General features: G+C 39.8%; 2 protein-coding genes across 6 annotated transcripts in view; one reads left to right on the forward strand and one right to left on the reverse strand.

Moving 5' to 3' along the window:
- NAV3 (neuron navigator 3) overlaps nt 1-27680 on the forward strand; it is an 860737-nt gene that overhangs the window by 703030 nt on the left and 130027 nt on the right. For all 5 annotated transcript variants that reach the window (XM_059683697.1, XM_059683694.1, XM_059683698.1 and 2 more), the window contains one exon: nt 11264-11383. In XM_059683697.1, coding sequence (XP_059539680.1) covers nt 11264-11383 — 120 coding nt within the window. The remainder of the gene's footprint in view (nt 1-11263; nt 11384-27680) is intronic.
- LOC132225792 (pancreatic progenitor cell differentiation and proliferation factor-like) lies at nt 12423-12959 on the reverse strand. The gene has a single exon (XM_059680758.1). The coding sequence runs from the start codon at nt 12957-12959 to the stop codon at nt 12423-12425; it is 537 nt and encodes a 178-aa protein (XP_059536741.1).

Below are 27680 nucleotides of genomic sequence, written 5' to 3' on the forward strand. Positions count from 1 at the left end.
TATGTATGTACAGGGTTTCCCAAAAGTGTATACACACTTTAACAGCTGATAGTTCAATTTTGAAAATGAAATGCATTTTAATAAACACTGCCTTTATAATTACTCAAAGTGTATGTATACATTTTTGGGGATACCCTACATGTATTGAAATTTTTTCTTGAGTTCATCCTATGTATCAAGCAACATTTTAGGCTTTGTGAGTGCAGTGCTTCTTAATTAGACACAATGTTTTTATATGTGCCCATTTATTCATTAAATGGATAGTAATATATTGACATGTGTATGTGTGTATACATTCTTAGATAAGTAGTTTCTTAAACAACTGCTCTCTGCATATAATAATGTATATTACAGGCATACCTATACTCAGAAGAATTTTACGGGGCTCTGTTAGTTAACATTAACTCCTGTAACAGAGAAATCTCAAAATCTCAGTAACTTCACACAAAGTTCATTTCTCCTTCCTATGAAACCCTCACTGGTGTTTCTGACCTTCAGTTGGGGAATGTGCACTATATAGTCTTTCATAGACTAAGGTGGCCGGTAAGTAATTTTGCTTTTATCCAGCCATGTTTCCAATGTCACTGGGCATTCATATTCAAAAGGCAGATGTCAAAGAAAGGAAGGGCCGTGGTGTTAGACTATTTCATATGTACCAAGCCAACAAGTGGTGCATGTGACTTCTATCCACATTCCTTTATCCAGAACAGCTGTGTGGCCACGTCTAACTATAAGCCAGGCCAAGACCAATAGTTCAGCTGTGTGCCAAGGAGGAAGAGGACATTGCTTTCATGAGAGCTGGCCAGTTTCTCCTTAATTCACTAAGAAGGAAAAAAAATGTTATTCCCATTGTCGTTCCTACTTATTTCATGCTCCAGTAGAAACCCAATTCAGACTTCTGTTCTCTATTTTTGTGCCTTATCAGTCTTTCAAATGAAGTCTTGGAGAGTTCAACAATGAGTCCATTTAAATAAGCATCAGTGGTCCACATGTTTTATGTTGACCAGCAGTCATTCATATTTAGCTTATAAATAGACTAAATAAAAATAATACAGATCCACATGAAAACTTCCTCTGGTGGTTTTTACCTGCTTGGACTTATACATTTTCTGTTTCCCATGGTAGATAGCGTACAGGATGCTGAAATTTAAAGAATGACTCAGAGTTCTGTTCCCTGGGCAGAAGGTGACTGACTAGACATGGTCAGCAGGTGTTATGCCTGGTCTCAGCGTAGGTCTGACTGCTGGGCTTTGTGTGGGGGACGCCCATGGCGTGCTGTACATCATTGCTCAACAGGTGACATAGCGTGCCATTGTTGGCGTCCACAGGATGTACCCTGGAGTTCCAGCCATAATTAAAAGGTGTAAAGAAGAGAGGGCTAGAGACACTCCAGGGGAATTTTAATTTAATGGTGTTTTTCCTTAAGAAAAAAAGGGCACATAGATGTCTGTGCTATAATTCTTAAACACGTTGAGTCATAGAGTTAACTTTCTGCTCCCAAGTTTTGCAAATATGGTTTAGTGATTAAATGGACAAAGGACACAGAAGACAGTACTATATGAAAATGTTTAATTTAGAATTTTTTTCTCATGTAACCACAAGGAATGTCATGAAGTAAATGGCAATGGAGTTTCATTTTTTCATGTACTGTAGAACTCTGAAAATTAATCAGCATTCTGAGAGTTCAAAATTCCTTGAAGCATGCAAAGGCTTATCTCTTTCTTCTCTTTTGAAAATTACTTTAAACACTTGGGGATGTGAATCTGCCAGTAATTAGGAATTAGTCATAGGAAGGCCTCTTGCTTCAAATGAGTCTCTTTGAAAAAAAATTTATTTATGAAGCAGAAGAGGCACAACCTGGAATATTGGGGGAAAGTTACTTATTTTAATTGAGTAGAAAGTGAAGTTATCAGCAGGTGTCTCAGTGATAAGTAGTCGGGCCAAGATTATAACCTAAAATTCTACTTTAAGTTACATTATTCAAACACAAAGAAATTTAATACTGTGGAATGAAGTTTTTAAAAAGAGAAGTGGATATTTTAATCCTGCTTCTTCCTTGATCCCCCCTCCCTTCTCCTTTGGTAAAGTTTGTGATGAGTGAAGCATGCATAACATTGGAAAGTGTGGGTTACCTGAGTTGGGTTAAAAAGACTTACATGGTAGCACAGCTCGTGCTGCTCAGTGGTTGAGTGTCAACCTATGAGCCAGGAGGTCACAGTCTGATTCCTGATCAGGGCACATGCCTGGGTTGAAGGCTTGATCCCCAGTGGGGGGTGTGCAGGAGGCAGCTGATGGATGATTCTCTCTCATCATTGATGTTTCTATCTTTCCCTCTCCCTTCTTCTCTGAAATCAAATAAATAAATAAATAAAAATTTAGAAAAGATTTACATGGTAAACAACCGATTCCTAACTCTAATGCTTCCAGTAATTTTATATTCAAGATATGAGTTATTTTTTAGTGAATGTAAGAATTCTAGTAGAAAAATAGCTGGTAAATCTAACCAACACTTATAAAGCTTTTACTAAATGCTAAGGAAAAGTTTTGTGCTTTTAAAGTTTAAGTAACTTTAGGCAGAACTCAGAAAATTACTTAAAACACATTGTGAGAATTCAACATTTTTTGAAGCAAGCAATGGTGGACTTGAACCTAAGCAGTCTGGCTCCCGTGTAAACTCTTAGCCATCATACTGATCCTGTGAGATTGTCTACATGTCTACTTGTACACATTTCTCTCCTAGGAGTTGTTGTTTTTGTTTGTTTGTTTTTACAAAAAAAATATAAATGAGCTTTATAGCAATTGTTCATTATCAGTGTAGTTTTCTTAGCTAGCACATTTGATCTAGGAGTCAATTCTTAATTCTATCTGTGTTTATTGAAGGGATGATGCTGAACTGAAGGGAAATAAACACTTGAGAAGCCCTGTGTATTCATGTCATTAAAAATAGCTAATTGTGCCCTGGCCAGGTGGCTCAGTTGGTCAGAACATAGTCCTATACACCAAAAGGTTGTGGGTTTGATTCCAAATCAGGGCATATATCTACATTATGATTTTGGTCCCTAGTCTGAATGTGTAAGGGAGGCAACCGATTGATGTTTGTCTCTCATAGCAATGACGCTCTATGCCACATCAATGTCTCTCTCTCTCTCTCTCTCTCTCTCTCTCTCTCTCTCTCTCTCTCTCTCTCTCTCATCAATTAAAAAACATATCCTTTGGTGATGATAAAAAAATAACTAATTGTAACACCCAAAGGCTAAAATGAGATATTGAGTATAAAATTATAGAATTCTAGGAAGTTATGGTTGAAGTATAGGTTTTGAATCTTCCAAATTTCCTACAAAAACAGACAAAGCAACAAGATAGCAAAGATGAAAAATTGTGATTACTCTTTACACACCCCAAAGAAGATGATACAAGGTATAATCTCAAACCCAAAATATGAGCCATTAGGGATGAACAGCCAAGAGCCAGGGGACCAGCATGGTCTCAGCATGTGTGTAAGAAGTAACACAGGGGAGCAGTGGGGCATCTGATAACATTGGAAACAGAAGAACCCAAGAACAGCCCAGAGAAACTGAGGAGAAAACACAGGGGAGACTTAAAGATTGCTGAGCTGGGCGACCAGCCAAGGAGAGGAAGGGTTGGAGGTCATGTCTGAGGCGAATGGAGAAATCTCCTATGAATTTATTAAACTATCCAGGTACAGTTCCCTTTCAGGGCAGGATCCCAAACTGAACAGGATGTAGCAATCAAGGTAAAAATGTTGTCCATCTTAAAGGAGGAGATGGGAACAGAGTCCAAACTTCTCTAAAGCTAATTACCACATTTTTAAGCACTACACAAAAGTAATAGAACCAGTAACTGTGAAAAAACTAAAAAGGTTTTTAAATCAAATTTATGATATGCAGAAAAATTAATTTCACATGAAAACAATCACGAGAAAAGTATCTGGATGAAACCTCATATGCAACACATATAACTAATAACAGATTAGTAACATTGAGGAAAGTAAAAAACAAACCAACAAAACAGACTGTTATAGTAAAATGAGCAAAAGGCATGAGCAAAAGGCATAAACAGACATTTCAAAAACAAAACAAAAGTGGCCTATAACAAAGTAAAAATATGATCCACCTGCTTTTTAGTCTGGATGGAACTTGTACATTAAAACCAGAATGAGAATTTTCATCCATGGGCAAGTAGAAGTTTATTCTGAAACTATTTTGAGAACTGTTTGTCTGTGACTAGTAAGATCGAACACCTTTGGGTCTCTCTTAGGACCCGGTGATTCTCTTCCTGGCTATAGACTTTAGATAAGCTCCTGCCTGTCAGCACAAGGAAATGCGTGCACACAGGTGTTCATGGCAGCCAGAGGACAAAGACAACTCCAATGTCCATAGTATTGAAAGGGATTTATACACTGAAGTGCATGGGTAGAACAGAGCTGCATGTCTGTGAAATGAGTAGTACATCGCAATAGATGATTTGCAAAAATGTCATTTTGAGTGAAGAAAAGTAGTCACAAAATAATACATACAGTATGATTCAGTTTATTTCAAGTTCAAATCCAAGTGATGCTAAACAATATTCATAATTAGGGATGCATGTCCATGTGGTAAAACCATAAAGGAAAGTGAAGGAAGGCTGAACACAAAATCCAACATGGTAGATATCTCTGGAAGAGAGGTTTGGGGATATGATTGGAAGGAGCCTATATGGACATTGAAGAAACTGGAAATGTTCTATTTCTGATGCCAGGTAATAAGCACATGAAAGTTGATATTATTTTTATTATTTAAATGTATTGTTACACTTTATGTACTTGCATAAATATGTTTCACTGTACATCTTTCCTTAAAAAGCACAGAGTAATTATGATGGTAGCTTTATATATCTTTATGTTGATTGAGAAAGTAGGGTTGAACAACGTAAGAAAATGAGTTTTTTTACAATTTTCTCTTATTTCAGACAAAATTATAGGATGGTGATGCAGATTCACATATTTGAACTGACACCATCTTGTAATAGTTGGGGGTGGCAAGTGACAAGAAGAAAACGTAATATCTCTGGATTGTTGATTGGGTTGATGGTATGTTTCCCATAACTATATTAGCACGTGCAAAAGGAGCATGAGCTTTAGCGGTGAATATAATACATGCTCAGTTTATGCTATTTTTGATATGATTATGGGAAAGCCACATATTTATGCCTAGGAAGCAGTTTAATATCCTAGAACAGGGTTGGCCATGGGACCCGGAAATATTAACTTGGAAAACAGACACCTAAAGGAAGTGTGCTGTGTGTAAGGTTTCTCTGCTCAGAACCAATGAACTTGTATATATACATAACCCGCGGACACAGACAATGAGGCAGTGAGGGCCTGGGAGGGGAGGCGGGCAGGAGCCGACTGGAAAAGGTTAATGGGGGAAAAAGGAGGACCTATGTAATACTTTCAACAATAAAGATTAAAAAAAGAAGAAGAAGAGAGGTGGCAGTGGAAGGGAGGAGGGATTAGAAATGCTTTGTGAGACTATTGGGTTTTTTGAATGGGAATCATTTTATAGCTTAAAGAACTTGAGCATAAATTTAAAATTATCCTAAGATTTTTATAGTTTGAGAGAATTTATTTTTGTCTTTAACCTTTGCAAATTTCCTTTGAATTTTTTTGTTTGTACCAATCTTCCTTGTAACTATTACTTCTTCTCAAACTCATCTTGGCTGATAGTTCTGAAGTTTAGATATAACATTATTAGGAAAACCTTTTTTAAAAAATTCCATTATTCTTTCAAAAAGATTCCCTAACATTTATAGCTCCCGGATTGTAGCATAATTTTTCTAGAGGAACTATGAAATTTATGGGTTTTTTTTTTTAGATATTTAAACCCTCTAGAAAGAATGAAAAGAAGGAAGAATTACTAAGAAAAAATTTAATCAGAAATTTGTTTACTTGTGTGGTGCCTGTTTAAATTTTTCAAATACAAACTCATGGTTCTATTATGAAATGCCCTGCCAACATTCAAATGAAAGTGTCTGTAAACAGAGGAATTATATGTACACTGACATTTTTTGGTTCAATTAATAGCTCTTATAAACATATTTGATATTTACCTGGCAAATGGAAGGGCCAAAGAAAAACTAATATGCTTTGAAATGCTTCCTGAAAAAATTATTTCTTTCTAATTCATGGAAAATTTAAATATATGGATTTTTAAATTTTTTTAATTATATTTTTTATTGATTAAGATATTACATACGTGTCCTTATCCCCACGTTACCCCCTACCCCCTCCCCCCCCCCCCCCGCTCATGCCCTCACCCCTCCATGTTGTCCATGTCCATTGGTTAGGCCTATATGCTTGCATATAAGTCCTTTGGTTGATCTTTCCCCCTTACCCCTACCCTCCCCTACCTTCCCTCCAAGGCCCGACAGTCCAATCAATGCCTCTCCATCTCTGGATCAGTCCTTGTTCATCAGTTTATGTTGTTCATTATATTCCACAAATGAATGAGGTCATGTGGTATTTATCCTTCTCTGACTGGCTTATTTCACTTAGCATAATGACCTCCAATGCTGTGGCAAATGGTAAGAGTTCCTTTTTCTTCTTCCTCTTCTTAAAGAATACCTTTCAGTATTTCATATAATGCTGGTTTGGTGGTGATGAACTCCTTCAGCTTTTTCTTATCTGTGAAGCTCTTTATCTGACCTTCAATTCTGAATGATAGCTTTGCTGGATAAAGTAATCTTGGTTGTAGGTTCTTGCTATTCATCACTTTGAATATTTCTTGCCATTCTCTTCTGGCCTGCATGGTTTCCGTTGAGAAATCAGCTGACAGTCGTATGGGTACTCCCTTGTAGGTAACTGACTTTTTTTCTCTTGCTGCTTTTAAAATTCTCTCTTTGTCTTTTGCTCTTGGCATTTTAATGATTATGTGTCTTGGTGTGGTCCTCTTTGGATTCCTTTTGTTAGGGGTTCTCTGCACTTCCTGGACTTGTAAGTCTATTTCTTTCACCAGGTAGGGGAAGTTTTCTGTCATTATTTCTTCAAATAGGTTTTCAATATCTTGCCCTCTCTCTTCTTCTGGCACCCCTATAATTCTGATGTTGGTATGCTTGAAGTTGTCCCAGAGGCTCCTTGCTTTTTCGGTTGGGTATTTTTTGGTTCTTTGTATTTCAAATCTTTAACTTGATTCTTGGGATCCTCTTGTCTGCTATTGGATCTCTGTATATTATTCTGTATTTCAGTCAGTGTATGCTTAATTTCTAGTTGGTCTTTTTCATATCCTCCAGGGTCTCACTAAATTTTTCGGGGGTTTCCATAAAATTCTTGAAAAACCTTATAAATGTGGTTTTGAACTCTATATCCAGTTGTTTGCTTTCCTCCATTTCTGTCATTTGTGACCTGTTTCTTTGTCTCCGCATTTTTGTTACTTCCCTGTGTTGATAGAGTGGTTTTATGTGCTAGGTGTCCTATAGGGCCCAGTGGCTCAGCCCCCCAGTTACCTGAGGTGGACACTCTTGGTGCACCCCCTTGTGAGCTTTGTGCACAGTCTTGTTGTAGTTATGCCTTGATTATTGTTGGTATCACTGGGAGGAATTGACCTCCAGGCCAATTGGCTGTGAGAATCAGCTGAGTCTACAGTGGGAGAACTTCTGTGCTGGAGACACCCCTCCAGGGCAAGACTTGCTTCAGTGGGGCTTTGGTGCTCACTGAGTCTGCCCCCTGAGTGTGTCCCTTATGGATCTGAGGAGTTGTAATCTGGATGGTCCCACTCTGACCACTGTGTACACTGGCTCTTGGATCTAAGGAGGTGCTAATTTAGCCTCTGCCTGAGGTTACCCAGCAGGAGCTACAAAGAGATCTGCAGATTCCCCTTCCTTTTTTGGAGTTTGGAGGTGCCCAGATGAGGCCCAGCTGTGAAGCAATGCAAGCTGCTGTGGGGCCTTGGGCCTTCTCTTGGAAGTTCTGGGTCTGTCTGGCCCAGCTGCAATTTGTTAGGTAATTTTCAGATTGCAAAGGGCCAGGGCATTCATGTGCAAAAGCCTCTGCTGCAGCCTGGGTGGGGCAGGGTCTCAAGGAATCAACAGGGTGGAGCAAGCAGCTATGGCTGATCCTCAGCCCTGCCCTAAGGGGCCGCGCATCTCAGTGTCCCGATAATCGCTGCAAGCACCTCTGAGGGAAAGCCGCCCCCAAGTTCCAAGTTCTGTCCGCTGCCAGACAGTCCAGTTTCTCCCTGTATGAGTCCTGGGTCCCCAGAGACTTCCGGGAACCAGAGTTCAGAGGATTCGGGAGCTTGTGACTCCCTCCCGTTTCAAAGTGTCCTCAGGTGCCAGCCCCTTTCCAAGCACGCGCTCGAGCCTCCGTACCTCTGCACTTTACTTCCTCAGCTCCTCTGAGTCTCAGTGTGCTTTTCTCTTTCCTTCTAGTTGTAGAATTTCCACTCAGCCAGCCTTCCTGTAGTTCTGGATGATGTCTGTTTTGTCTTTTCGTTGTATTTTTGAAGTTGTTGTGGGACGTAGCAAATTCTGGTGTTTACCTATTCCGCCATCTTGGGGTTTTTTTTCCAGGTTTTTTAATCTTGATAATTAGTTTTAAAATAGTCTTGTCTATAGAAATTTAAATATTGAAAAACTGGAAGGTTATGTCTTTAATATAAGTGCTCTTTCATCTATTTCCTTTTACATGTGTCACTATTATGGCTAAAGTTGCTGAGGTCAGCTATGATAGTTTCTTCCTACAAAATAGAAGCCTTTTAAATTCTATTAAACAAACATTTAATATATTTGTTGATCCCAAACTTATATACAAAACACTTTGCTAAACACTTTTGGAGATACACAGATGAATAAGACAGACCAGTAAGATGTAAAACATACCATGTAAGCATTGTTACAATTTCCTGCAGAGGTTAAGTGTAGGATTAAGCATGTTGATAGCTTAAAAAAAAAAAAAAAAAGGAAGAATTTCATTTGTCTGGAGAAAAGATATCCACCACCCTCAATCTTTTAAAACACAATTTTAAAAAGAGAGTGAATGAGAAAAATATTTGCTACTAAACCATTTTACTTTATCTGAAAATACATACATTCCACCTTAAGAAAAAAGGCAATAACATTTAGAAGGACAACTATCCCTTTACTCTAATTGTCCCATTTTGTACAGGCAATGATGCTCCCAATCATTATCAAAACAGTTAGACTTTATCCAATATTTCCAAATTAAAAGAGTATGTCAGTGTTCTACACATTTTGTATAACAAAGTCATCTTTTAATTTTTAATTTTTGTGGAACTAAATTCTTTAGTTATCAAGAAACTTAACCATATTATGAGGATATAATGCATCATGACTTAGTGTTATTGTTTTGCATATAAAATTCATTTATTTCCTTTTCAAAATATATGAGAGAGGCTTTGTGAACAACAAGTAGCTATTATTTATAGGGTTCTCACAGTAAGAGCTTTATGTATTCTCTAATTGTCATAAAACCTATCTGCACTAGATTTTATTCTTCCCATTTTCAGAGGAAGAAATTGAGGCACAGTTTATGAGACTCGTTCAAGGTCCTTCAACTAGTAAGGACAGAATTTACTAATCCTGTAAGCAATTAGCCGATTTCACAATCCTGCTGCAGCAGTTTGGTGAATGTTCAGGATGATCATGATTACGTTTGTTGATACGAAAAAGAGAAACCAACTTCAATTTGCTTAAGAACAATGGTCACCTATTATAAAGAAGCAAGGATGACTCCCAGAACCCAAGGGCAAGTTGTGAAGCTGAAGCCACGGGGCAAAGGGTCTCTGCTTCTTTTTGTGCACCTGTGCCATTGATTTTACTCTGCTGACCAGCTTTCTCTGTAGCTCTTCGCATGTAATGCTGATAAACACCCATAGCTCCTGGGTCTCCATTATCATCCACTCTATCCACATAGAAAGACTATGTCTTTATCCCAATTCTCAAGGGGAAAAAAATTAGCTTAGCATGGAATGTGAGATTAAACACCCTGTTCTCATCCTCCTTGGTCCAGCAAGCAAGATTACCTAATAGTAACGTGACTGAGGCTGTACTGACCCTGAGTAATGGTGGTGGCCCTGTGATGTGGGGAGCCGGCACGGCCATGGCATACTCATGCCAGCTCAGCCTGGTTCAGTGACCCTGAGTGGGGGCGATGAAAGGCTTAGAAATGACAGACAAGACAATGAAAGCTGGGTCTCGGTGGGACACTGCTCCTCTGTTGGACAGCGCCCGCACCCACTAGCCATGTCTTTATTTTATAACAGATGCCACGAGGCAAAGTAAGGGTGTGATCAAGATGTTTACAACATTCTCCTTAGTTTCAATCCTACTCAACTATATGCACCTGAACTCTAACAAGCCCACATCACTCAGGCACGTGGGGCCACGTGTTCTGACCACAGGCTCAAGCTTACATCTATAGCTGTTGGCTATAATTGTGATGGGAAGGCTCTGCCCTCCAAGCTGGGACTTGCACGTGGCCATGAGAGGACTGTGCCCTCTCCTCAGTCCAAGGCTTGAACCTGTCCAAAACACTAGCCGCACCCCATACTGTGACCATAGGAAAATAGATCCCAGACAGGACATGGGCAGACCGCGTGGTCCTTCAGTTCAGAGAGCAATGCCTGGTGGTTAAGATCATGGTTCCTGGAGCAAACTTTGTAGATTCATTTCTCAAATCTGCCATGACTGTCTGAGTGACCTCATGTAAGTCCTAACCTTTCGTGCCTACTTATTTCTTTATCTCTAATGTGGGCATAAATAATGTTATAACATGTCAACTATTTGAAAAGTTCCTGGCAACATATTAAACATTTGATACATCTTGGTTATTAACTTCTGATAATGGCCAACTGTAGCATATATTCCACTTGTCAAATAAATTAATTTAAAGTTTAGTAATGTTCCCTTACTCTTGTGACCATCAATGCTTCACAAAATAAAATGATGTTGCTTTTATTTTGCTAAGCGTTATTTTATTTACAAGCCCATTCAAAATACAGATTACAAAAGGGGGAAAACAAAAGGTTCTATAATTGGCTAGTTACTTATTGTAGTAAGGAAGACTGATTTCCTAATAAACTTGAAAAGATATTCTAATTATTTCTGGTGAGTATGTTTATGTAGAAAAAAAACTATAATAGAGAATTTTTGCATAATTATTGAAAAATGTGAACACAGTTTGTTTATTAACTGCAATTGTCAGATGAGCTCATTTAATTTTCTGCTGATTCATCACATTTATTTTCAGGTACATGACAGATGGAGGACTCAACCTGTACACTAGAAGTCTGAACCGAATCCCAGACCCAGTGACTTCCAGGGATGCCATTCAGAGAGGTGTTCATGATGTGACTGTCGATGCAGACAGGTAATGCCATCAGCGTATGTGATAATGAGGAGTGTATTAAGCAATTTCATAAATGAGATCCTAGGAGTTTTACAGTATAAATCAATGGCCTTTTATTTTTATATAATCATTATTTTGGAACATTTAAAAAAAACTAAGGTGATTTCACTTCAAGACTTTAAGACTTCAAGAGTTTTTAAACTCTGTATACTGAAAAAATTTGCATTGCTGGTGAGAATATTTAACAAATTTCAGGTTACATGGCTGCAAGTTTTAATAGATCTAAAGCAAAATTATAAACATAGACTTATGTTCTTTATTTAAAAAGAACCCTGACTGATAAATTCCTTTCGATTTCGATACCCTCAGATGTACCTGGAGGCTAATGACATAAAGATTAAAACATATTTCAAATGATCAGGTACAGTAAGCTTGATGCTTTTCTTGAGGGGTTTGTTGAAAACATACAACTCTTGCTTTAGGCTAATTTCTGATTCATAATTGTTTCATATTGCTTAAAGGTAGGTGTGTGTGTGTGTGTGTGTGTGTGTGTGTGTGTGTATGCGTGTTTGCTGGACATTGTTTTGTCAATTTTATCAGAATCACTGCTGTTCGAGAATATTGTCTGTGTAAAACAATGCTGTAAGACATACTTCTGACCTAATTTTGCTCACTCTACACTCAGAATTTTGACTTTATTGGGTGGGAAGCGAGTACCCATTTCCAGCACTACTATGTATCAATAGGTAGAGTGGTTCTTTATCCCAGCATTATGAAAAGAACAAGAGGTTAAGATGTCATGTTCCCATATTCTGAAACAAGAGCTGGCTGCTTGTCCTTTGTATTCCACTTGGTGTAAGGCACACGGGTACAGTCATGGGGTGTCAGGTAGGCTGGCGCGTGGTTTGGGTAGTAAAGAGCGCTGCTCTCTCAGCTTCCTTGTTGGTGCTTTGCTATTTGGATATAAAAAAGGACCTAATGCTGCTTGCTGCAGCCTGCCTACTCTATGGGGTGGGGTGAGGAGGAGCCACGGAGGGAGAGGGGAAGGGCTCAAACATGCCTAGCACCTCTGGAAGTCCGGTCGCTCAGGATGGGGCCCCAGGGTGGCTTTGCAGGACTGGCCACCAGGCTGCTTCCTTGTGGCTTCCTGAGCCAGGTCACAGGTGCTGGTGCCGCTGGAGGCCTGGGGAGATTCCAGGTGCTCTGGGGACTCCAACACGGTGGCCATGAACCAGAGAGTGAACTTCCTGGCAAAGAAGCTCGCCCACTGATGAGCCGGGTGGGCCTTGGGGAGACCCGAGTGGTAGAAAGTGGCTTCCCCAGGGTACTTGGCACTGGCAGAGGAGCTGTCACTGGGAGTGGAACCCAGGTGGCACTGGTAGTAGTCATGGGTGGCCACGAGCGAGCCGCTGGAGGGGAAGGCCGTGCTCTTCTTGCTTGTAGACGGGTGCGAACCTGAGTGACCACCCCTCAGGGACCTTGGGGTATGAACACAGGTGGCGGGAATGGGATGCGAGGCTGGAGAGCCCATTTGCTCCACAACCAAGATTGTGAAGGGCTTTTTTTTTTTTTGTCCAGTGCTGTTTCGTGAGTCCATCATCACAAAGAAATAAGAGCTGGGTATGATTCCTATGCATTTTAGTGCAGCCAACTGCAAAGGCTGGACAGTTAATTCTCATGTTAATCTTTAGCTTCTCCTCTATCAAATGCTGATCTTTTAACTTCTGTTGGCCAGAGGAAGTGTTGACACTCAGACCACTCTTCTAGTCTGTATCCCAGAGATGTGTGTGTGTGTGTGTGTGTGTGTGTGTGTGTGTGTGTGTGTGAGAGAGAGAGAGAGAGAGAGAGAGAGAGAGAGAGAGAGAAAGAGAGATGTAGTTATCAGTGGCTTATGAAAATTTTTGCCACCCCCTACCCCAGAATTCCTCTGCAGCCATTTCCCTGGCTGACTCGTTCACTAACTTTCTGCTTTTGCACTGATGGTTTCTCTGCGGGGAGTGCCCTTCTCTACATTCACTGATTTATTGCCTCCATCACAGCATTTCTGTTGCAGCTTAATGTTACCTCTCAGGGAAGTGTTTCCAGAGTAGCTAAGACATTTCACTTCCAGTCACTTTCTCGGCCATTACTTTATGCCATTTTCTTCAATTTACACATCACTTCTTGAATATATCATACTTATATTTATATTTATTTTATATCTCCCTCATGACAATGTGAGCCCATGAATGCAGAATTCTTGTCATATTTGTGATATGTTGAGCCTTTAACAGATGTATGTGGAATGAATGAACACAGGAGTGAATATAGGGCTACATACTCAAGTAGGCTAGCAATACCATCCACTGGTAGAGAGTCAAATGATGCCAGGAAAGAGCCAGGACCTTGCAAAAATATTATGTAAGAGAGGGAATGAGTTTTGTGGAAAAATAAAAAGCAGCAATTAGAGGGGAAGAAATCCAAAGTGTGGACAACATTTTGAATCTAATGACCTTACCCATTATTACCTGATAGTGGGAAACATTAAAGAGGGGGGAAATGTGTTGGGTTTGGGGAACTGAGATTATTGTGACAGAACCTAGGAATTCATACAGAGGTGATGTATTTTGGAGGCAGTTGGGATAACCAGCTCTCTTGCTCCTTTAAGGCTCCCGATTGGGGCCTGCAGGAGGAACCTCAGCTCACAGAAAGACCCAGGTGTGCACTAATCAACTGGAACCTATGAAAGCAGTGGTTCTTCAAGTGTGCCACCTGGGCCAGCAGCTTCAGCACCACTTAGGAACTCGTCAGGAATGCAGAGTATCAGCTCCATCCCACACCTACTGAATCAACAACTTTGTGGGTGGACCAGCAGTCTGAATTTAGCCAGTCATCCCAGTGATTCTGATATACTCTAACGTTCTCAAACCACTATCTTAAAATTAACAGATAGATGCCAGGCCTATGGAAACAAACACTTAACATAGAAAAAGACATTTTAAAGTCTCTTATTTGTTGTATTAGCTGTGTTTGGTCAAGGGAAAGAGAATATCAAAATAACAATGGCACTAATCTTTAAAATAGATAAGCTAATGATATGTCGCACCTGAAATAATTGTCTTGAGTTAGATTCAGCTTTGGACAATTATGTGTTTTGAAAGAATTATATAATTTAAGAAATACAAAAATACACTGCAGTCACTTGTGTATATTAAACAGCAAAAATACTATAGTGAAAAATCCTACCATTAGCAGAGCTAGGACCTTCTCCTTTATTATAGACTAGAGGCCCAGTGCATGGGAAATCATGCACTGGTGGGGTTGTGGCCTGTGGGGATCGCCTCGCTGTGGGAGCACTGCTCATCCAGGTCAGCTGAGCGGCTGTGGACCTGCCCTCTGAGTGGCTGCTCTCTGGTCTGGCATCTTCTGTGGAGCCGGAGCACTCGCCTCTCCAGGAGACCTGATTGGGGCCAGGCCCAGGGGCAATAGCACTGAGAGGAAGTGGGGTAGGCCTCAGTCCCACTGTGGCCACAAACTCACCTCCCAGCCTCTGGGGTCAGCTCTGAGAGCCCAGCGGCAGCGCTACACAGCCCGCAGGCCATCCAGAGAAGGCAGCAGGAAGTGAGGAAGAGGAGCCTGGGATGAGGAGGCTACGATCACAGCCGGAGTTCCTCCCTGTCAGCCCGGGGTTCGCAGTGAGAGCAGCCACTCATCCCAGTCAGCCGAGCGGTGCTCCCACTGTGGTAGCACACTGACTCTCACCCCACCCCCTAGTGGTCAGTGCACGTCATAGCAACTGGTTGACTGGTTGGTCTGGTCGTTCCACTGTTTGGTCGCTGGGCTTTTATTATATAGGATAGGTCTGAAGCTCTTTTATTTATTTATTTTTTAAATATATTTTATTGATTTTTTTACAGCGAGTAAGGGAGAGGGATAGAGAGTTAGAAACACTGATGAGAGAGAAACATCAATCAGCTGCCTCCTGCACACCCCCTACTGGAGATGTGCCCATGACCAAGGTACATGCCCTTGACTGGAATCAAACTTGGGACCCTTCAGTTTGCAGGCCGATGCTCTATCCACTGAGCCAAACCAGCTAGGGCAGTCTGAAGCTCTTTTAAAGTCCTATAGTCAGGAAATGATTCACAGTGTATATCTTTTTAAATTGTATTGTCTTAAATATTATAATTGTGTAAGTCCATCTGTTAATTTAAAATACTTCCTTATACAGGATGTTGTTTCATAAAATTTTCTTAAAATTCTGATACCCATTCCAAATAGGATAGGCAAGGATGGTGACAAGGTAATGAATACCTCTGGTTTTACTCAAAAAAGATACTGAGGTCCTGCAGTTCAAAATAAAACCTCCTTAACTTTATTTATTGCAGTGCTCTTTAAGTATTTTCCATCACAGATTCCCCCATTTTTTCTTCTATAATGATATTTCATCTGTTCCTGTAGTATTTTAGGAAATGCTGGAACTATAGGAGGTAAAAGACCCAAGTCTGTGCTATTATAGCCACCAAATGAATTTTAGCCTAACTTCCTCACTTGGTGACTATAATAGCACAAAGGCTTGCATCTTTTACCTCCTATACTTCCAATTTCCAGCTACCTTAGTGATGGTGTTTTAAATAATATGAAACATATTAGTAATTGTTTTATTTTAGTAAATTGGTAAATGATAAGGCCTGTGATAGATAATTCACTGATAAGAAAGCTTAAAAGCAAAAAACAACAGGGCTTTATTAATTTTTCATATTTCTTAGATGCAAAAGCTGCATCAGTGGAAATGCACTGACATAATGTCAAAGTAGCCAGCTGGCTGGAATAGCAATGGACCTGGGTTGTCTGTGTTGCTATAGTGGATGTTGTAAGTTCCCCTTTGGTTAAAGTGTGATGGCCAAAAATAACAGCGATTTCCTCTTCCCAGCGGGTTGAAATGGCCTCAGAGACAATAGGAGGGCTTTCAACAGCCAACTGGAGTGTTTTTTAAGTATTTTATTACTCAAAAATATTGTAATTCCTTTATTTTCCATATCTATCCAACACCAACCACATTTCCTTGTTAAGCTAAGAAAAGATTACAGAATGGGACTATGCCTTATAGACATATTGGAGGCTCTCTGGAAACGTCACAAATAAATTCCTAACAGTTAAAATATGTGGGCTTTATCCATTTGGCTCTGTTTATAATGAGGTTAATTATAACTCATATACACTTAAGATTGGGTTGTGCCATATTTAAAAGGTAATTTTTTGGGAAAGGAAGGGAATTGTTGTTGCTTTGGCCTTTATTTACTCCTATTATTGTCTTTACACTGAGTTCTATGCTAGCATTAACAAATATTTGATTAATAAATATATAATTACCTCTTAAGTGCCTGACAGCAGAATAGAACCTTGGGTAAAAATTAAATAAATAATAAAGATGAAAGGCCCTGAGTTTGATGGTTAGAGAGAATAATGTAAAAAAAAAAAGTGATAATAAAATAGACCAAGTACAATAGATGTGTATACAAAGTACCTTACAAGCACCAAAAGGAAATAAAAATAATAATTTGTACCCTGAAGACTTCAACAAGCAGTATGATTTAAATGGGCCCATAAAGAAAGCATGAGCCTTTTTTACATGTAGCGTGGAAGAAATCAGAAGGAATGCAGGAGTAAAAGAGCAGGGGTGTATAGAAAAATTTGGTTTAGGAGATCTTAAAAAAAACAATAGGTGTACAGTAGTTAAAGAAATAAAAATATTTTATAGGGGAAAAGAGACTACAGTGTAAAACTGAGCTTAATTCTGAACACAACAAGAAAAAGTGGGGAATTATAGCCGATAAGCAGAATGTGGGGGCCAGTGGGTGGAAAATTACTAAGAGGACATATCAGGGTGGGGGGATTTATGCTAAACCTACTCAACAGGAGTCTTGCTGAAGGTTGGCTAAGATGATCAACTGCTGAGGGAGTGAGAAATTTGACCAGATATTGAGAGTGATCAGATATCAAGAGAGGGGATTCTCTCTGAACTGATCTAGCAGGATTCTTTCTAAAACTGGGCATGGAGGCGCAGCAAGGGGCCAAGGTCAAAGCTACTGTGATTTTGCTAGTGCCCTAGGAATGTGGGCAGGGATGATAAGAAACCAAGGATCTGCAGGGCCATTATAGAGGGTGTGGACCTGTAGGTGTTAATTTTAGGGTTTTTTGGTTTTGTTTTGTTTTTAATTTCAAAGCAAGAGTATATATTATAATCATTGCATTTTTTAAAAAAACTTGCTCAGGCAGAGTGGCTCAGTGGTTGAGTGTCAACCTATGAACCAGGAGGTCACGGTTTGATTCCTGGTCAGGGCACATGCCCCGGTTGTGGGCTGTGTGCTTGATCCCCAGTAGGCGGGGAAGGGACATGCAGGAGGCAGCCAATTAAGGATACTCTCTCATCATTGATGTTTCTATCTCTCTCTCTCCCTTCCTCTCTGAAATAAATAATTTTTTTAAAAAAGAACTCTTCCATGGTAACTATTGAAAATGGATGATGCAAAGACAGGTAAACTGCTTAGGAAGTGTCTATAAAAGTTTAGGTGGAAGAAGGTAAGCACCTAACTGAAGAGTGGATGTGGAGAAACCATGTCCAGAGGAGTCTGGGTTTGGTCTATGTGTATTTCTCTGCTTGAACCGCCATAACAAAATGTCACAGACTGGGTGGCTTAAACAACAGATATTTATCTTCTCACTATTCTGAAAGCTACAAACCCATAAGTACAGTGTTGGAAATTTATTTCTGGTGAAGACTCTCTTTATGGTTTATAGACAGCCACCTTCCCACTATGTTCTCATGTAACTTTCCTTCTGTACTCTCTCAGGGTGGAAGAGAGAAATAGTTTCTATTTATTTCTCCTATAACGACACCAGTTGTATTGAAATAGGGACCTACCCTATGACCACATTTAACCTTAATTACCTCAGTAACAGCTCTATCTCCAAAATAGACACATTAGAGGTTAGGGCTTCAACATATGGATTTTGGAGGGGCTGAGGAAACAATTCAGTCCATATCACTGTGTAACTCTCAGGTAGTTCTATTCTTGTAGCTACAGGTTCAGTCACCATATACTCACTGGATGAGCATTATGCTAAGTGAAATAAGCCAGTCAGTGAAAGATAAAGACCACATGATCTCACTCATTTGTGGAATATAAAGAACATTATAAACTGATGAACAAAAATAGATACAGAGGCAAAGAAGCATCGAACAGACTGTCAAACTACAGCAGGAAGGCCGGGGAGGGTTGGGTGGAGGTAAGAGATCAACCGAAGGACTTGTATGCATGCATATAAGCATAACCAATGGACACAAGACACTGGGGGAGGGGTGGACGGCATGTGCCGGGGGGTAGGGGAGGCCAGGGAAAGGTCAAAGGGGGAAAAAGGAGACATAAGTACTACTATTTGTAATATTTTAAACAATAAAATAATATTTTAAAAAAATAAAGTATATGTCATATACACACTTTAAGGTCAAATCCTACAGGAATCAGGAAGATCACACAAAATGAATGAAGCAGAAGAGAGATGGTAAACATGACCATTCCAAAGGGGGAAGTCACCCTGAGGTCTAGCGGTTGCTTCCTGTAGAAATGCACAATCATGGAAAGGAGGGCTGAGAATTGCCAAACCATTAGATTCTTCAAGTGAAGTCAAGCATCTGGACTTTTGTTAGAAATCTCCTAATAAAAGCCTAATGTGCAAATTGTCCCTGTGGGAGTTTGACCGGGAGACCGATCACTTGCTATGACATTCACTGACCACCAGGGAGTGGTGTGGAACGAAGGAAGGCCCTGGCTGACAGCCAGAAGGCCCAATCAACCCTGATCGCCAGCCAGGCCTAGGGACCCTACCTGTGCAAGAATTTTGTGCATCAGACCTCTAGTTTAAATATATTGTTAATTGTCTTAACTATGATCTCAATGGATAGTTAAACATATAAATTTCTTCAATGGCAAATTGTCTATGAAATCACAGGGAACTATATACCATAAGAGACAATGAACATTCTCATATATGGCCATGTAAATTTCCTAGGTTCCATAAAGTTTCCCACAGAGGTACTGGTGCTGAAACCTGCTGTACAGAATGAAAATGTACTACTTATGAGAAGCTGGACCACACAGGCACAAAACTATCTGAGGTCATTTCCAAGGGTTTAGTGCAAGACAGGACAAATCTAACTCAGATCCATTTCCCAGCCACAGTATCCTTCAGCGGAGCTGGCCTCAGATCTGCCTGCGAGACCTGTTATGGAAATAACTAATTAATTTTATTTAAACTATTATATGAATCAACACTGTACAGGCTAAGCACACATTTGTATCTGTGATGTAGAGGGAGAACACAAGCCCTGAGAATGGACCCCTGACATTTAAAAAGTAAATAAAGGAAGAATAGCCATTAAAGACACAAAGAAATCAGCTCTGAGATGATGTTGAGGAACAAATAGGGTTAACTGATAACTTTGAGATGGAGAAAAGAGGGCAGAGGCAACTATGTCAAATTCTGAATAAGTGTAGTTAAGTGAATGTTTGTGCCAAAATATAAAAGAGAGTAATAAGAAGTTTAACATTTGAAAGGTAGAAGTCCCCTGGATGATTAAGCAAGGTACAAGCCACAGCCTGAATTTCTAAAATAGAGTGTCGTAGAAGTCAAAATGTGGTTATGTAGAGGATGTATCCAGGTGATCGTAATGATGGCTGACTGAATGAGTCTTAAAGGAGAGGAAGACAAAGCTTCAGATATCAAATTCTTTACTAAATATGAGCAGAATTATACAAAATGTAGTAACAAAGATACTTATTTTAGGTCCATTCTGGATTGTCTATTACTTTGTTAGCTAAATTATATTCTTAAATATAGTGATGGTTGATTTCAATTATAAATTAATCACTATTCATATTTTTGTTGTTGTTTTCGTTAATCCTCACCCTAGGATATTTTTCTATTACTATTAAGAGAGAGGGGAAAGGAAGGAGTAAGGGACACTCCTGCACGTGCCTTGACCAGGCTGGGGATCGAACCCGCAACCCCCGTGTGTGCCCTTGACCGGGAATCGAACCTGAAACCTTTCAATGCACAGGCTGATGCTCTAACCACCAAGCACACCAGCCAGGACTACTATTCATATTTTAATTGATTTTGCATGTTTAATTATGATTTTTTGAATGTTTAAAACCTTAATGCATAGTAGAAATTATTATTTTTGTATTGTAGCTACTGACAGATTTGTTTGTGATACCACAATCCAGATGCTGAAGTCACAGCTGAGGAAGGAGTTTGCAAAGGGCCCAAAGGAATTGTCATGGTTTCACATGCCTCTCAGGTTACCAGTCTTCACAATTCCTAATATATTAGGGGCAGCCCAGGTCTAAACATCTACTCATATTGCAGCACTTGATTCAGTGGGCGGGGAGAGAAACTTTTCCTCTATCCTCTTAGGTTTAGTGTTTGGTGGTGTGCAAATTACACTGACAAAAGCTAGATTATCAGGAGAAAAGAGAGATTTTTTAATTTATGTATGTATGTAGTTGTTTGCAGAAAATATTGCGAGATGGTTAGAATTTGGCTCTCATCTTAATAGGGGAAAGGGAGTGGGAGAAGGGCACTCATGGAAAAATAAAGGACTTTTTGGAAAGATAAGTGGGCCCATAGAAGGTGAGATAGGAGATATGGTAGTTTTGTGACAATGTCTGTTTAGGTGATTTCTTACACCTACTTCTTGTCTCAGGTGATAGGAGGCAATCTTCTCTGAGTGTAAAATTTGAAGGAGGGGATATATGACAATTCCTTTGGGATGCTCTGTTTTTAGGGAAATAATGTGAGTTCAGAAAACAAAAGAAAAAAAGACCCAACTCTTCACCCTATATTTTGGATCCCTTCACCCTAAATCTATAGTTGTTATCAACGTGTAGAAATTTTCACTAAATCCACAAAGGGAGTAAGGCAAATTCTCATATTAAATATTTTGCCAAGGTTGCCTTAATGTTTTTAATTTTGTTGTTGTTAATCCTCACCTGAGGATATTTTCCCCCATTGCTTTTCAGAGAGTGGAAGGACGAGGAAGGGGAGGAGGGGTGCGGGGGAGAGAGAGAGAAAAACATGGATGTGAGAGAGATACATTGGCTGGTGGCTATTGGCTGTCTCCTGGCTGGGAATAGGGAGTGAACCGGACACCCAGGTACCTGCCCTTGACTGGGAATCCAACTTGTGACCCTTCAGTGCATAGGCTGATGCTCTAACCACTTAGCAACAAAGGCCAGGGCTTAACTTTATTTATTTTTTATTCCTCACCAGAGGACATGCTTAGAGAGAGGAAGGGAGAGCAAGAGTGAGAGAGATCAATTGGCTGCCTTCTATACCTGCCCCGACTGGGGATCCAACTGGAAACCCAGGTATGTCCCCTGGCCAGGAATCAAGCCAGCAACCTTTTGGTGCACAGGATGATTCTCCACCAAATGCCAGCTGGGTATGACAAATACTTATTAAATCAGGTGGGGAGTCAATTCTAAAGGAGGGAGGCCTTTGGTATTTACATGACTTCACCAAATAGGAGGGGTAAAGGCAACAGATTCTCTGAAGCCACCAAGCAAGTATCTCCAGGGTTCAGACTCATGATGCTTGCCACTAGCCTGTGTACACTCTCATAATTCATTCTATTCTGTGCTGATTTGTTCCAGCATAATCACAGAATCAGTATAGTCCCACATCTCAAGTATTTCCTTCATTAGCTTACTGACTTTTCCATACTAATTAAAAGCAAACACAGAAAAGATTAATAGGTTGAGATGGAGATAGATAAAGTAAATATAATTATTTCATTTCATAATTAAATGGCCTGCATTTTTTTCTCCCACATTTCTTCACTTTAGGTAGAGAGGTACAAATGCAAAACACTGGGGAAGTAGAAAATGTTTGATTTTCCTTCTCACCTTTCCCTGGCCCCTGCTCTCCGACACTGGCTTGTGAACTGATGCTGAACTTTGTCCATTCTCAGAACTAACTGAACTCGTTGTAAATAGCCTCACTAACTTCTAATATTTTAAGTAATATCCCTCATGGAATTAATTCACATTGTAGACCTGGGGTGGGGAACCATTTTTTTTGCCAAGGGCCATTTGGATATTTATGGCATTATTCGCAGGCCATACAAAATTATCAACTTAAAAAGTAGCTTGCTATATTTGGTCAAACATTAATGAACCCACCCCTAATGCCTTGGCAGGGCCAGACCAAATGATTTCGTGGGCCCCTGCTGTAAATATATATTGAGAACTTACTCTTTGCCAGGCACTATGCTCAATCCCTTGGACCCTGCACTCAGAGGTCTTAATTAGAAGGACATTAGAATAGGGATTATTAAAGCTTAAAAAAATTGAGACTCAAAGGATACTGGATAGTACAAGTAGCAAAAGTTGTAAATATTTTTTATTGGGATACCTTTTAACATATATCAAAACATACATATAGGTAGCTCTAAGCTCTCTTATTTTATCTTATTATTTTTTATTGATTTAATTTAATTTAATTTAATTTAATTTAATTTAATTTAATTTTATACTATAGGCCTGGTGAACAGATTCGTGCATCGGTGGGGTCGCTTGGCCTGGCCTGTGGGGATCAGGTCAAAGCCAGCTCTCAGACATCCCCTGAGGGGTCCCAGATTGCGAGAGGGCAGTTCTCGGGTGACGCACCCTGGAATTGGGCTTTCTCTTCTCTGGTTTCAGGTGTGTCACCCGAGAACCACAGCTGCCAAGTCACTGCAGCTCAGCAGCTCCTGCATTGAGTGTCTGCCCCCTGGTGGTCAGTGTACATCATAGCTAACCGTCAAATGGTCAAACTGTCCAATGGTAACTTAGACTTTGATATATATACTAGAGGCCCGGTGCACAAAAATTTGTGCACTCAGGGGGGACGGTGGGTCCCTCAGCCCAGCTTGTGCCCTCTTGCAGTCTGGGACCCCTCAGGGGATGACCACCTGCTGGCTTAGGCCTGCTCCCCAGGGGATTGGGCCTAAAATGGCAATCTGACATCCCTCTGGCAGCCCGGCAGCCCTCAGGGGATGTCCATTTGCTAGCGGGGAGCAGACCTAAGCTGCAGTCAGACATCCTTAGCACTGCTGAGGAGGCAGGAGAGGCTCCCACCACCACTGCTGTACTGGCAGCCATCAGCCTGCCTTGTGGTTGATCAGAGATCCCCCCCTGTGAGAGCGCACTGACCACCAGAGGGCAGCTCCTGCATTGAGCATCTGCCCCCTGGTGGTCAGTGTGTGTCACAGTGACCAGTCATTCCCAGTCTTTCTGCTGTTAGGGTCAGTTTGCATATTACCCTTTTACTATATAGGATAGAGGCCTGGTGCATGGGTGGGGGCTGGCTGATTTGCCCTGAAGGGTGTCCCGGATCAGGGTGGGGGTCCTGCTTGGGTTCCTGGCCAGCCTGGGTAAGGGACTGATGGTTGTTTGCAGCTGGTCACACCCCCTTCAGTGTGGGGGTCCCCACTGGGGTATCTGGCCAGCCTGGATGAGGGGCTGATGGTTGTTTGCAGCTGGTCACACCCCCTTCAGGGTGGGGGTCCCCATTGGGGTGCCTGGCCAGTCTGGGTGAGGGGCTGAGGGCTGTTTTCAGGCTGGCAGGTGACTGAAGCTCCCAGCCTTTTTTTTCTTTCTTTCTTTTTTTATTCTGGGATTTATTTACCTTCTATAGCTGTCACTGGAGCCGAGAGCCAGCTCCAGATCTGAGGCCCGGCTCCAGCTCTGAGGCCTTGGCTGGCTGAAAGCAGGTATCTGGGTTTGTTTAGCTTCTATAAATTGAAACTCTGTTACCATCACTGATGCTCTAAGCTCTGAGCCCACTGCCGGCTGAAAGCAGGTACCTGGGGTTTGTTTAGCTTCTATAATTGCAACATTGTTGTATCCGGAGCTCAGAGCTGGGCCGTGCAGGCGGGGAACCTTGGCTTCCTCCATCTCCGGGGCAACCAAGCCTCATGTTCGCTTCAGCTGCGTGGCTGCCAGCTGCCATCTTTGTTGACAGTTAATTTGCATATCTTGCTGATTAGCCAATGGGAAGGGTAGTGAAGTTATGGTTAATTACCATGTTTCTCTATTATTAGATAGGATATATGTGTGTGTGTGTGTGTGTGTGTGTGTATGTATATATGTGTATGTATATATATAGCAGTAGATATTTTTATTGATTTCAGAGAGGAAAGAAGGAGAGAGCGAGATAGAAACATCAATGATGAGAGAGAATCACTGATCAGCTGCCTTTTGCATGTCCCCTACTGGGGATCATGCCCACACCCCGGTATGTGCCCTTAACCAGAATCGAACGTGGGACCCTTCAGTTAGCAGGCTGATGCTGTATCCACTGAGCCAACTGTCTAGGGCTCTAGCACCATTTTAAAGACTGCCCTGACATTAAACTTTATCATTTTAGAATTAATCTCTCAATAGAGGAGATGGTCCCCACTACTCTTATTTATGCAGTATTTTTACCTTCTTCACAACAGTGTACTAATGAATCTTATGAAATGGTCCTGGTGGTAACGATGATGATGATGAAGTCAAGGTTCTTATAATAAAAAAGCTATAGTCATTATCAATATTGAGGTTCTAGATGTGTAGTCAACATGCCATATTATTTAAATACATTATTTTGTTTTATCTTTAAACAGCTCTGTGAAGTGGGTTTTATTACTGCCATTTTGTAAGACAAAGAGTTCTTAGAGCAAATAACTTGCCTATAGACTCTTTGTTAATAAATGGAAAGAATTGAATTTAGTTATTGTGCTCTTACTATTATTCATAAAAGTATTAATTTAGATAAAGGGTTTTATAATGCTAGAAGACATTTTCTGATTTTTAAAATTATTTCATGTTTCCATTTTGATCTAAACATACTTGCATAATAGGAGTAGATATATTTTATTCAACTTCATAACTGCTGATAATGATGTTTCTTTAATATGTAATCATATCTAGTTCTACTGTAGATTGTCAATAAATCTAAAAACATAATTGACAACAATAATTTCACATGCATTAGAGTTTCTAAAAGGCTAGTTAAGCTGTTCATACCAATAAAGCAATTTAGCAGTATATATATATATATATATATATATATACACATATCATAGTCTGGAAATCTGTCTGTTGAGATATCTATTTCTAACAAGCTCAAGAAAATTACAGGAAAATGGAAAGGGAAGAAATATGTTCAGCTTATATACAGAAAATACTAAAAGAGTACTTATATGAAGGAAAAAGCAATTCAGGCCTTTTATGTTGCATGATTGTTTTGCCACAAAGAGCAATAAAACAGAAGAGATTGTCAGCTAATTTAATTGTTTAATTTGATTTAAGGAGTTACATCTACACATGAAACACTTGTTTTGTTCCCTGCAAGAACTAAGGATGAATTCTTTTTGTAATAGAATAGGCTAACTAATGGGGTGAGACGTTCAACTTGGGATAATGAAGTTGAGGGCTTCCAGCTGACAACTGATAAATTCTGCATCTTCTTCACCCCAGCTATGTAGAGTAGGGGCATAGACTTCTTTATTAGAGTCATATGTGGTCCATTTATATTCATTTTTTATTGCTTGACTTAATTTGTATTTGAAATGGTTAAAATTATTTATATAAGCTGGATTTCTTTTTAAAAAGCAACAGGCTTTCCATATGTTTTTTTTTTTCAGATAAGTTGTAAATGAAAGTGTATTCATTACAAATGAGTGCTTATTTTCTGAATTCAGTAGTTATCTTGTTATTATAAAGCTTTTCTATGATTATTGAAGCAAATTCACAGAATAAATAAAAGTATAAAGAATAATCTACAAATAAGCTATAAATATCCCATCCCCAAAACAACCAAGTGTATTATTCTGATGTTTTTCCTACCAGGCTTGCTTACCTGCTCTATTTACACAGTTTGGGTTACACCATCGATACTATATATTACCCTGCTTTCTTCACCTAATTTACATAATGAACAAGCACTACCACATAGTATGAAATATTATTTTGAATTATGAATTTTAATGATTGTATGCTATTCTAACATATGGAATAAATTACATATAAGGAGGTTGTTTAGTCAACCATTACATTTAAGAAATTCATCAAATTTCTGATTTTATCGGCAGTCATTAGCAGAATCTTCCTGATCTGATTGTATGTCTATAACCATGTATTTTTTTTCTAAAAAACCCCAGCTATTTGAATTTAGATTTATAGCTTATGTGCCTGAAACCGTCCTTGGAAAACTTCATCTGTAGACATCAATTTTGAAAGCTATGTACTTTAAAACAGAGCATGCTGTTCGATCTCTTAGAAACCTTATTAGCCTGCTCTCTCTCGATCCATACATTATTTTCATGACTGGTGGTATTTTTATCAGCAAAATGAGGCAGTATATTTTGGTATTTGTTGCTTGATAGTTGGCATTTGATATCTCCTTTATCATCCTAAATCTACTTTAGTGGAACTATTGTAAAGAATGCATAACACCCTAGTCAGTATTACTCAGTGGTTAGACCAAAGAGTCTCAGGTTCAATTCCTGTCAAGGGTACGTACCTGGGTTGCATATTTGATCTCAGTCCTGATTAGTGTGTGTGGATGGCAACCAATCAATGGCTCTCTCACATCGATGTTTCTCTCTTTCTCTCTCTCTCTCTCTCTCTCTCTCTCTGTCTCTCTCCTCTCAATCCTACTTCCTCCCTTCCATACTCTCTAAAAATCAATGAGCCCTAACCGGTTTGATTCAGTGGATAGAGCATCAGCCTGCTGACTGAAGGGTCCCAGGTTCAATTCAGGTCAAGGGCATGTGCCTTGGCTGCGGGCACATCCCCAGTAGATGTGCAAGAGGCAGCTGATCGATGTTTCTCTCATCGATGTTTCTAACTCTCTATTCCTCTCTAATATTTTAAAATCAACAAAATATGTTTTAAAAATAAAAAAATAAATAAAAATCAATGAAAAAAATGGCCTTGGATGAGTATTAACAAACAAACAAGAAGACATAAGATAATATATAAAAATGATCTTACACAGTGCCAATGACAACTCTCTTTTTTCTTCTCTACGCAGAAGAAAGTGTTGAGCAAATTTTTAAAAACATTCACTTCTTTACAAATAAGAAAACAAACCTGAGGCTTTAATTAGTAACAGAATGGCTACTCTGACCTTACCTCTAGAATGGAACCACCTTCAAAGTAAACACTGGAGAAGTGATTAGGCCTGTCCACCAAATGGGGTTTCTGTCAATTCCATACAGAATAAGTGACATATGGCAGTAAAGAAA

This window comes from Myotis daubentonii, chromosome 2, assembly GCF_963259705.1.
Source record: "Myotis daubentonii chromosome 2, mMyoDau2.1, whole genome shotgun sequence".
Lineage (NCBI taxonomy): Eukaryota > Metazoa > Chordata > Mammalia > Chiroptera > Vespertilionidae > Myotis > Myotis daubentonii.

Coding starts and splice junctions, on each gene's coding strand:
- LOC132225792 (XM_059680758.1), bottom strand. CDS start 12,959: ATGGACTCACGAAACAGCACTGGACAAAAAAAAAAAAAGCCCTTCACA.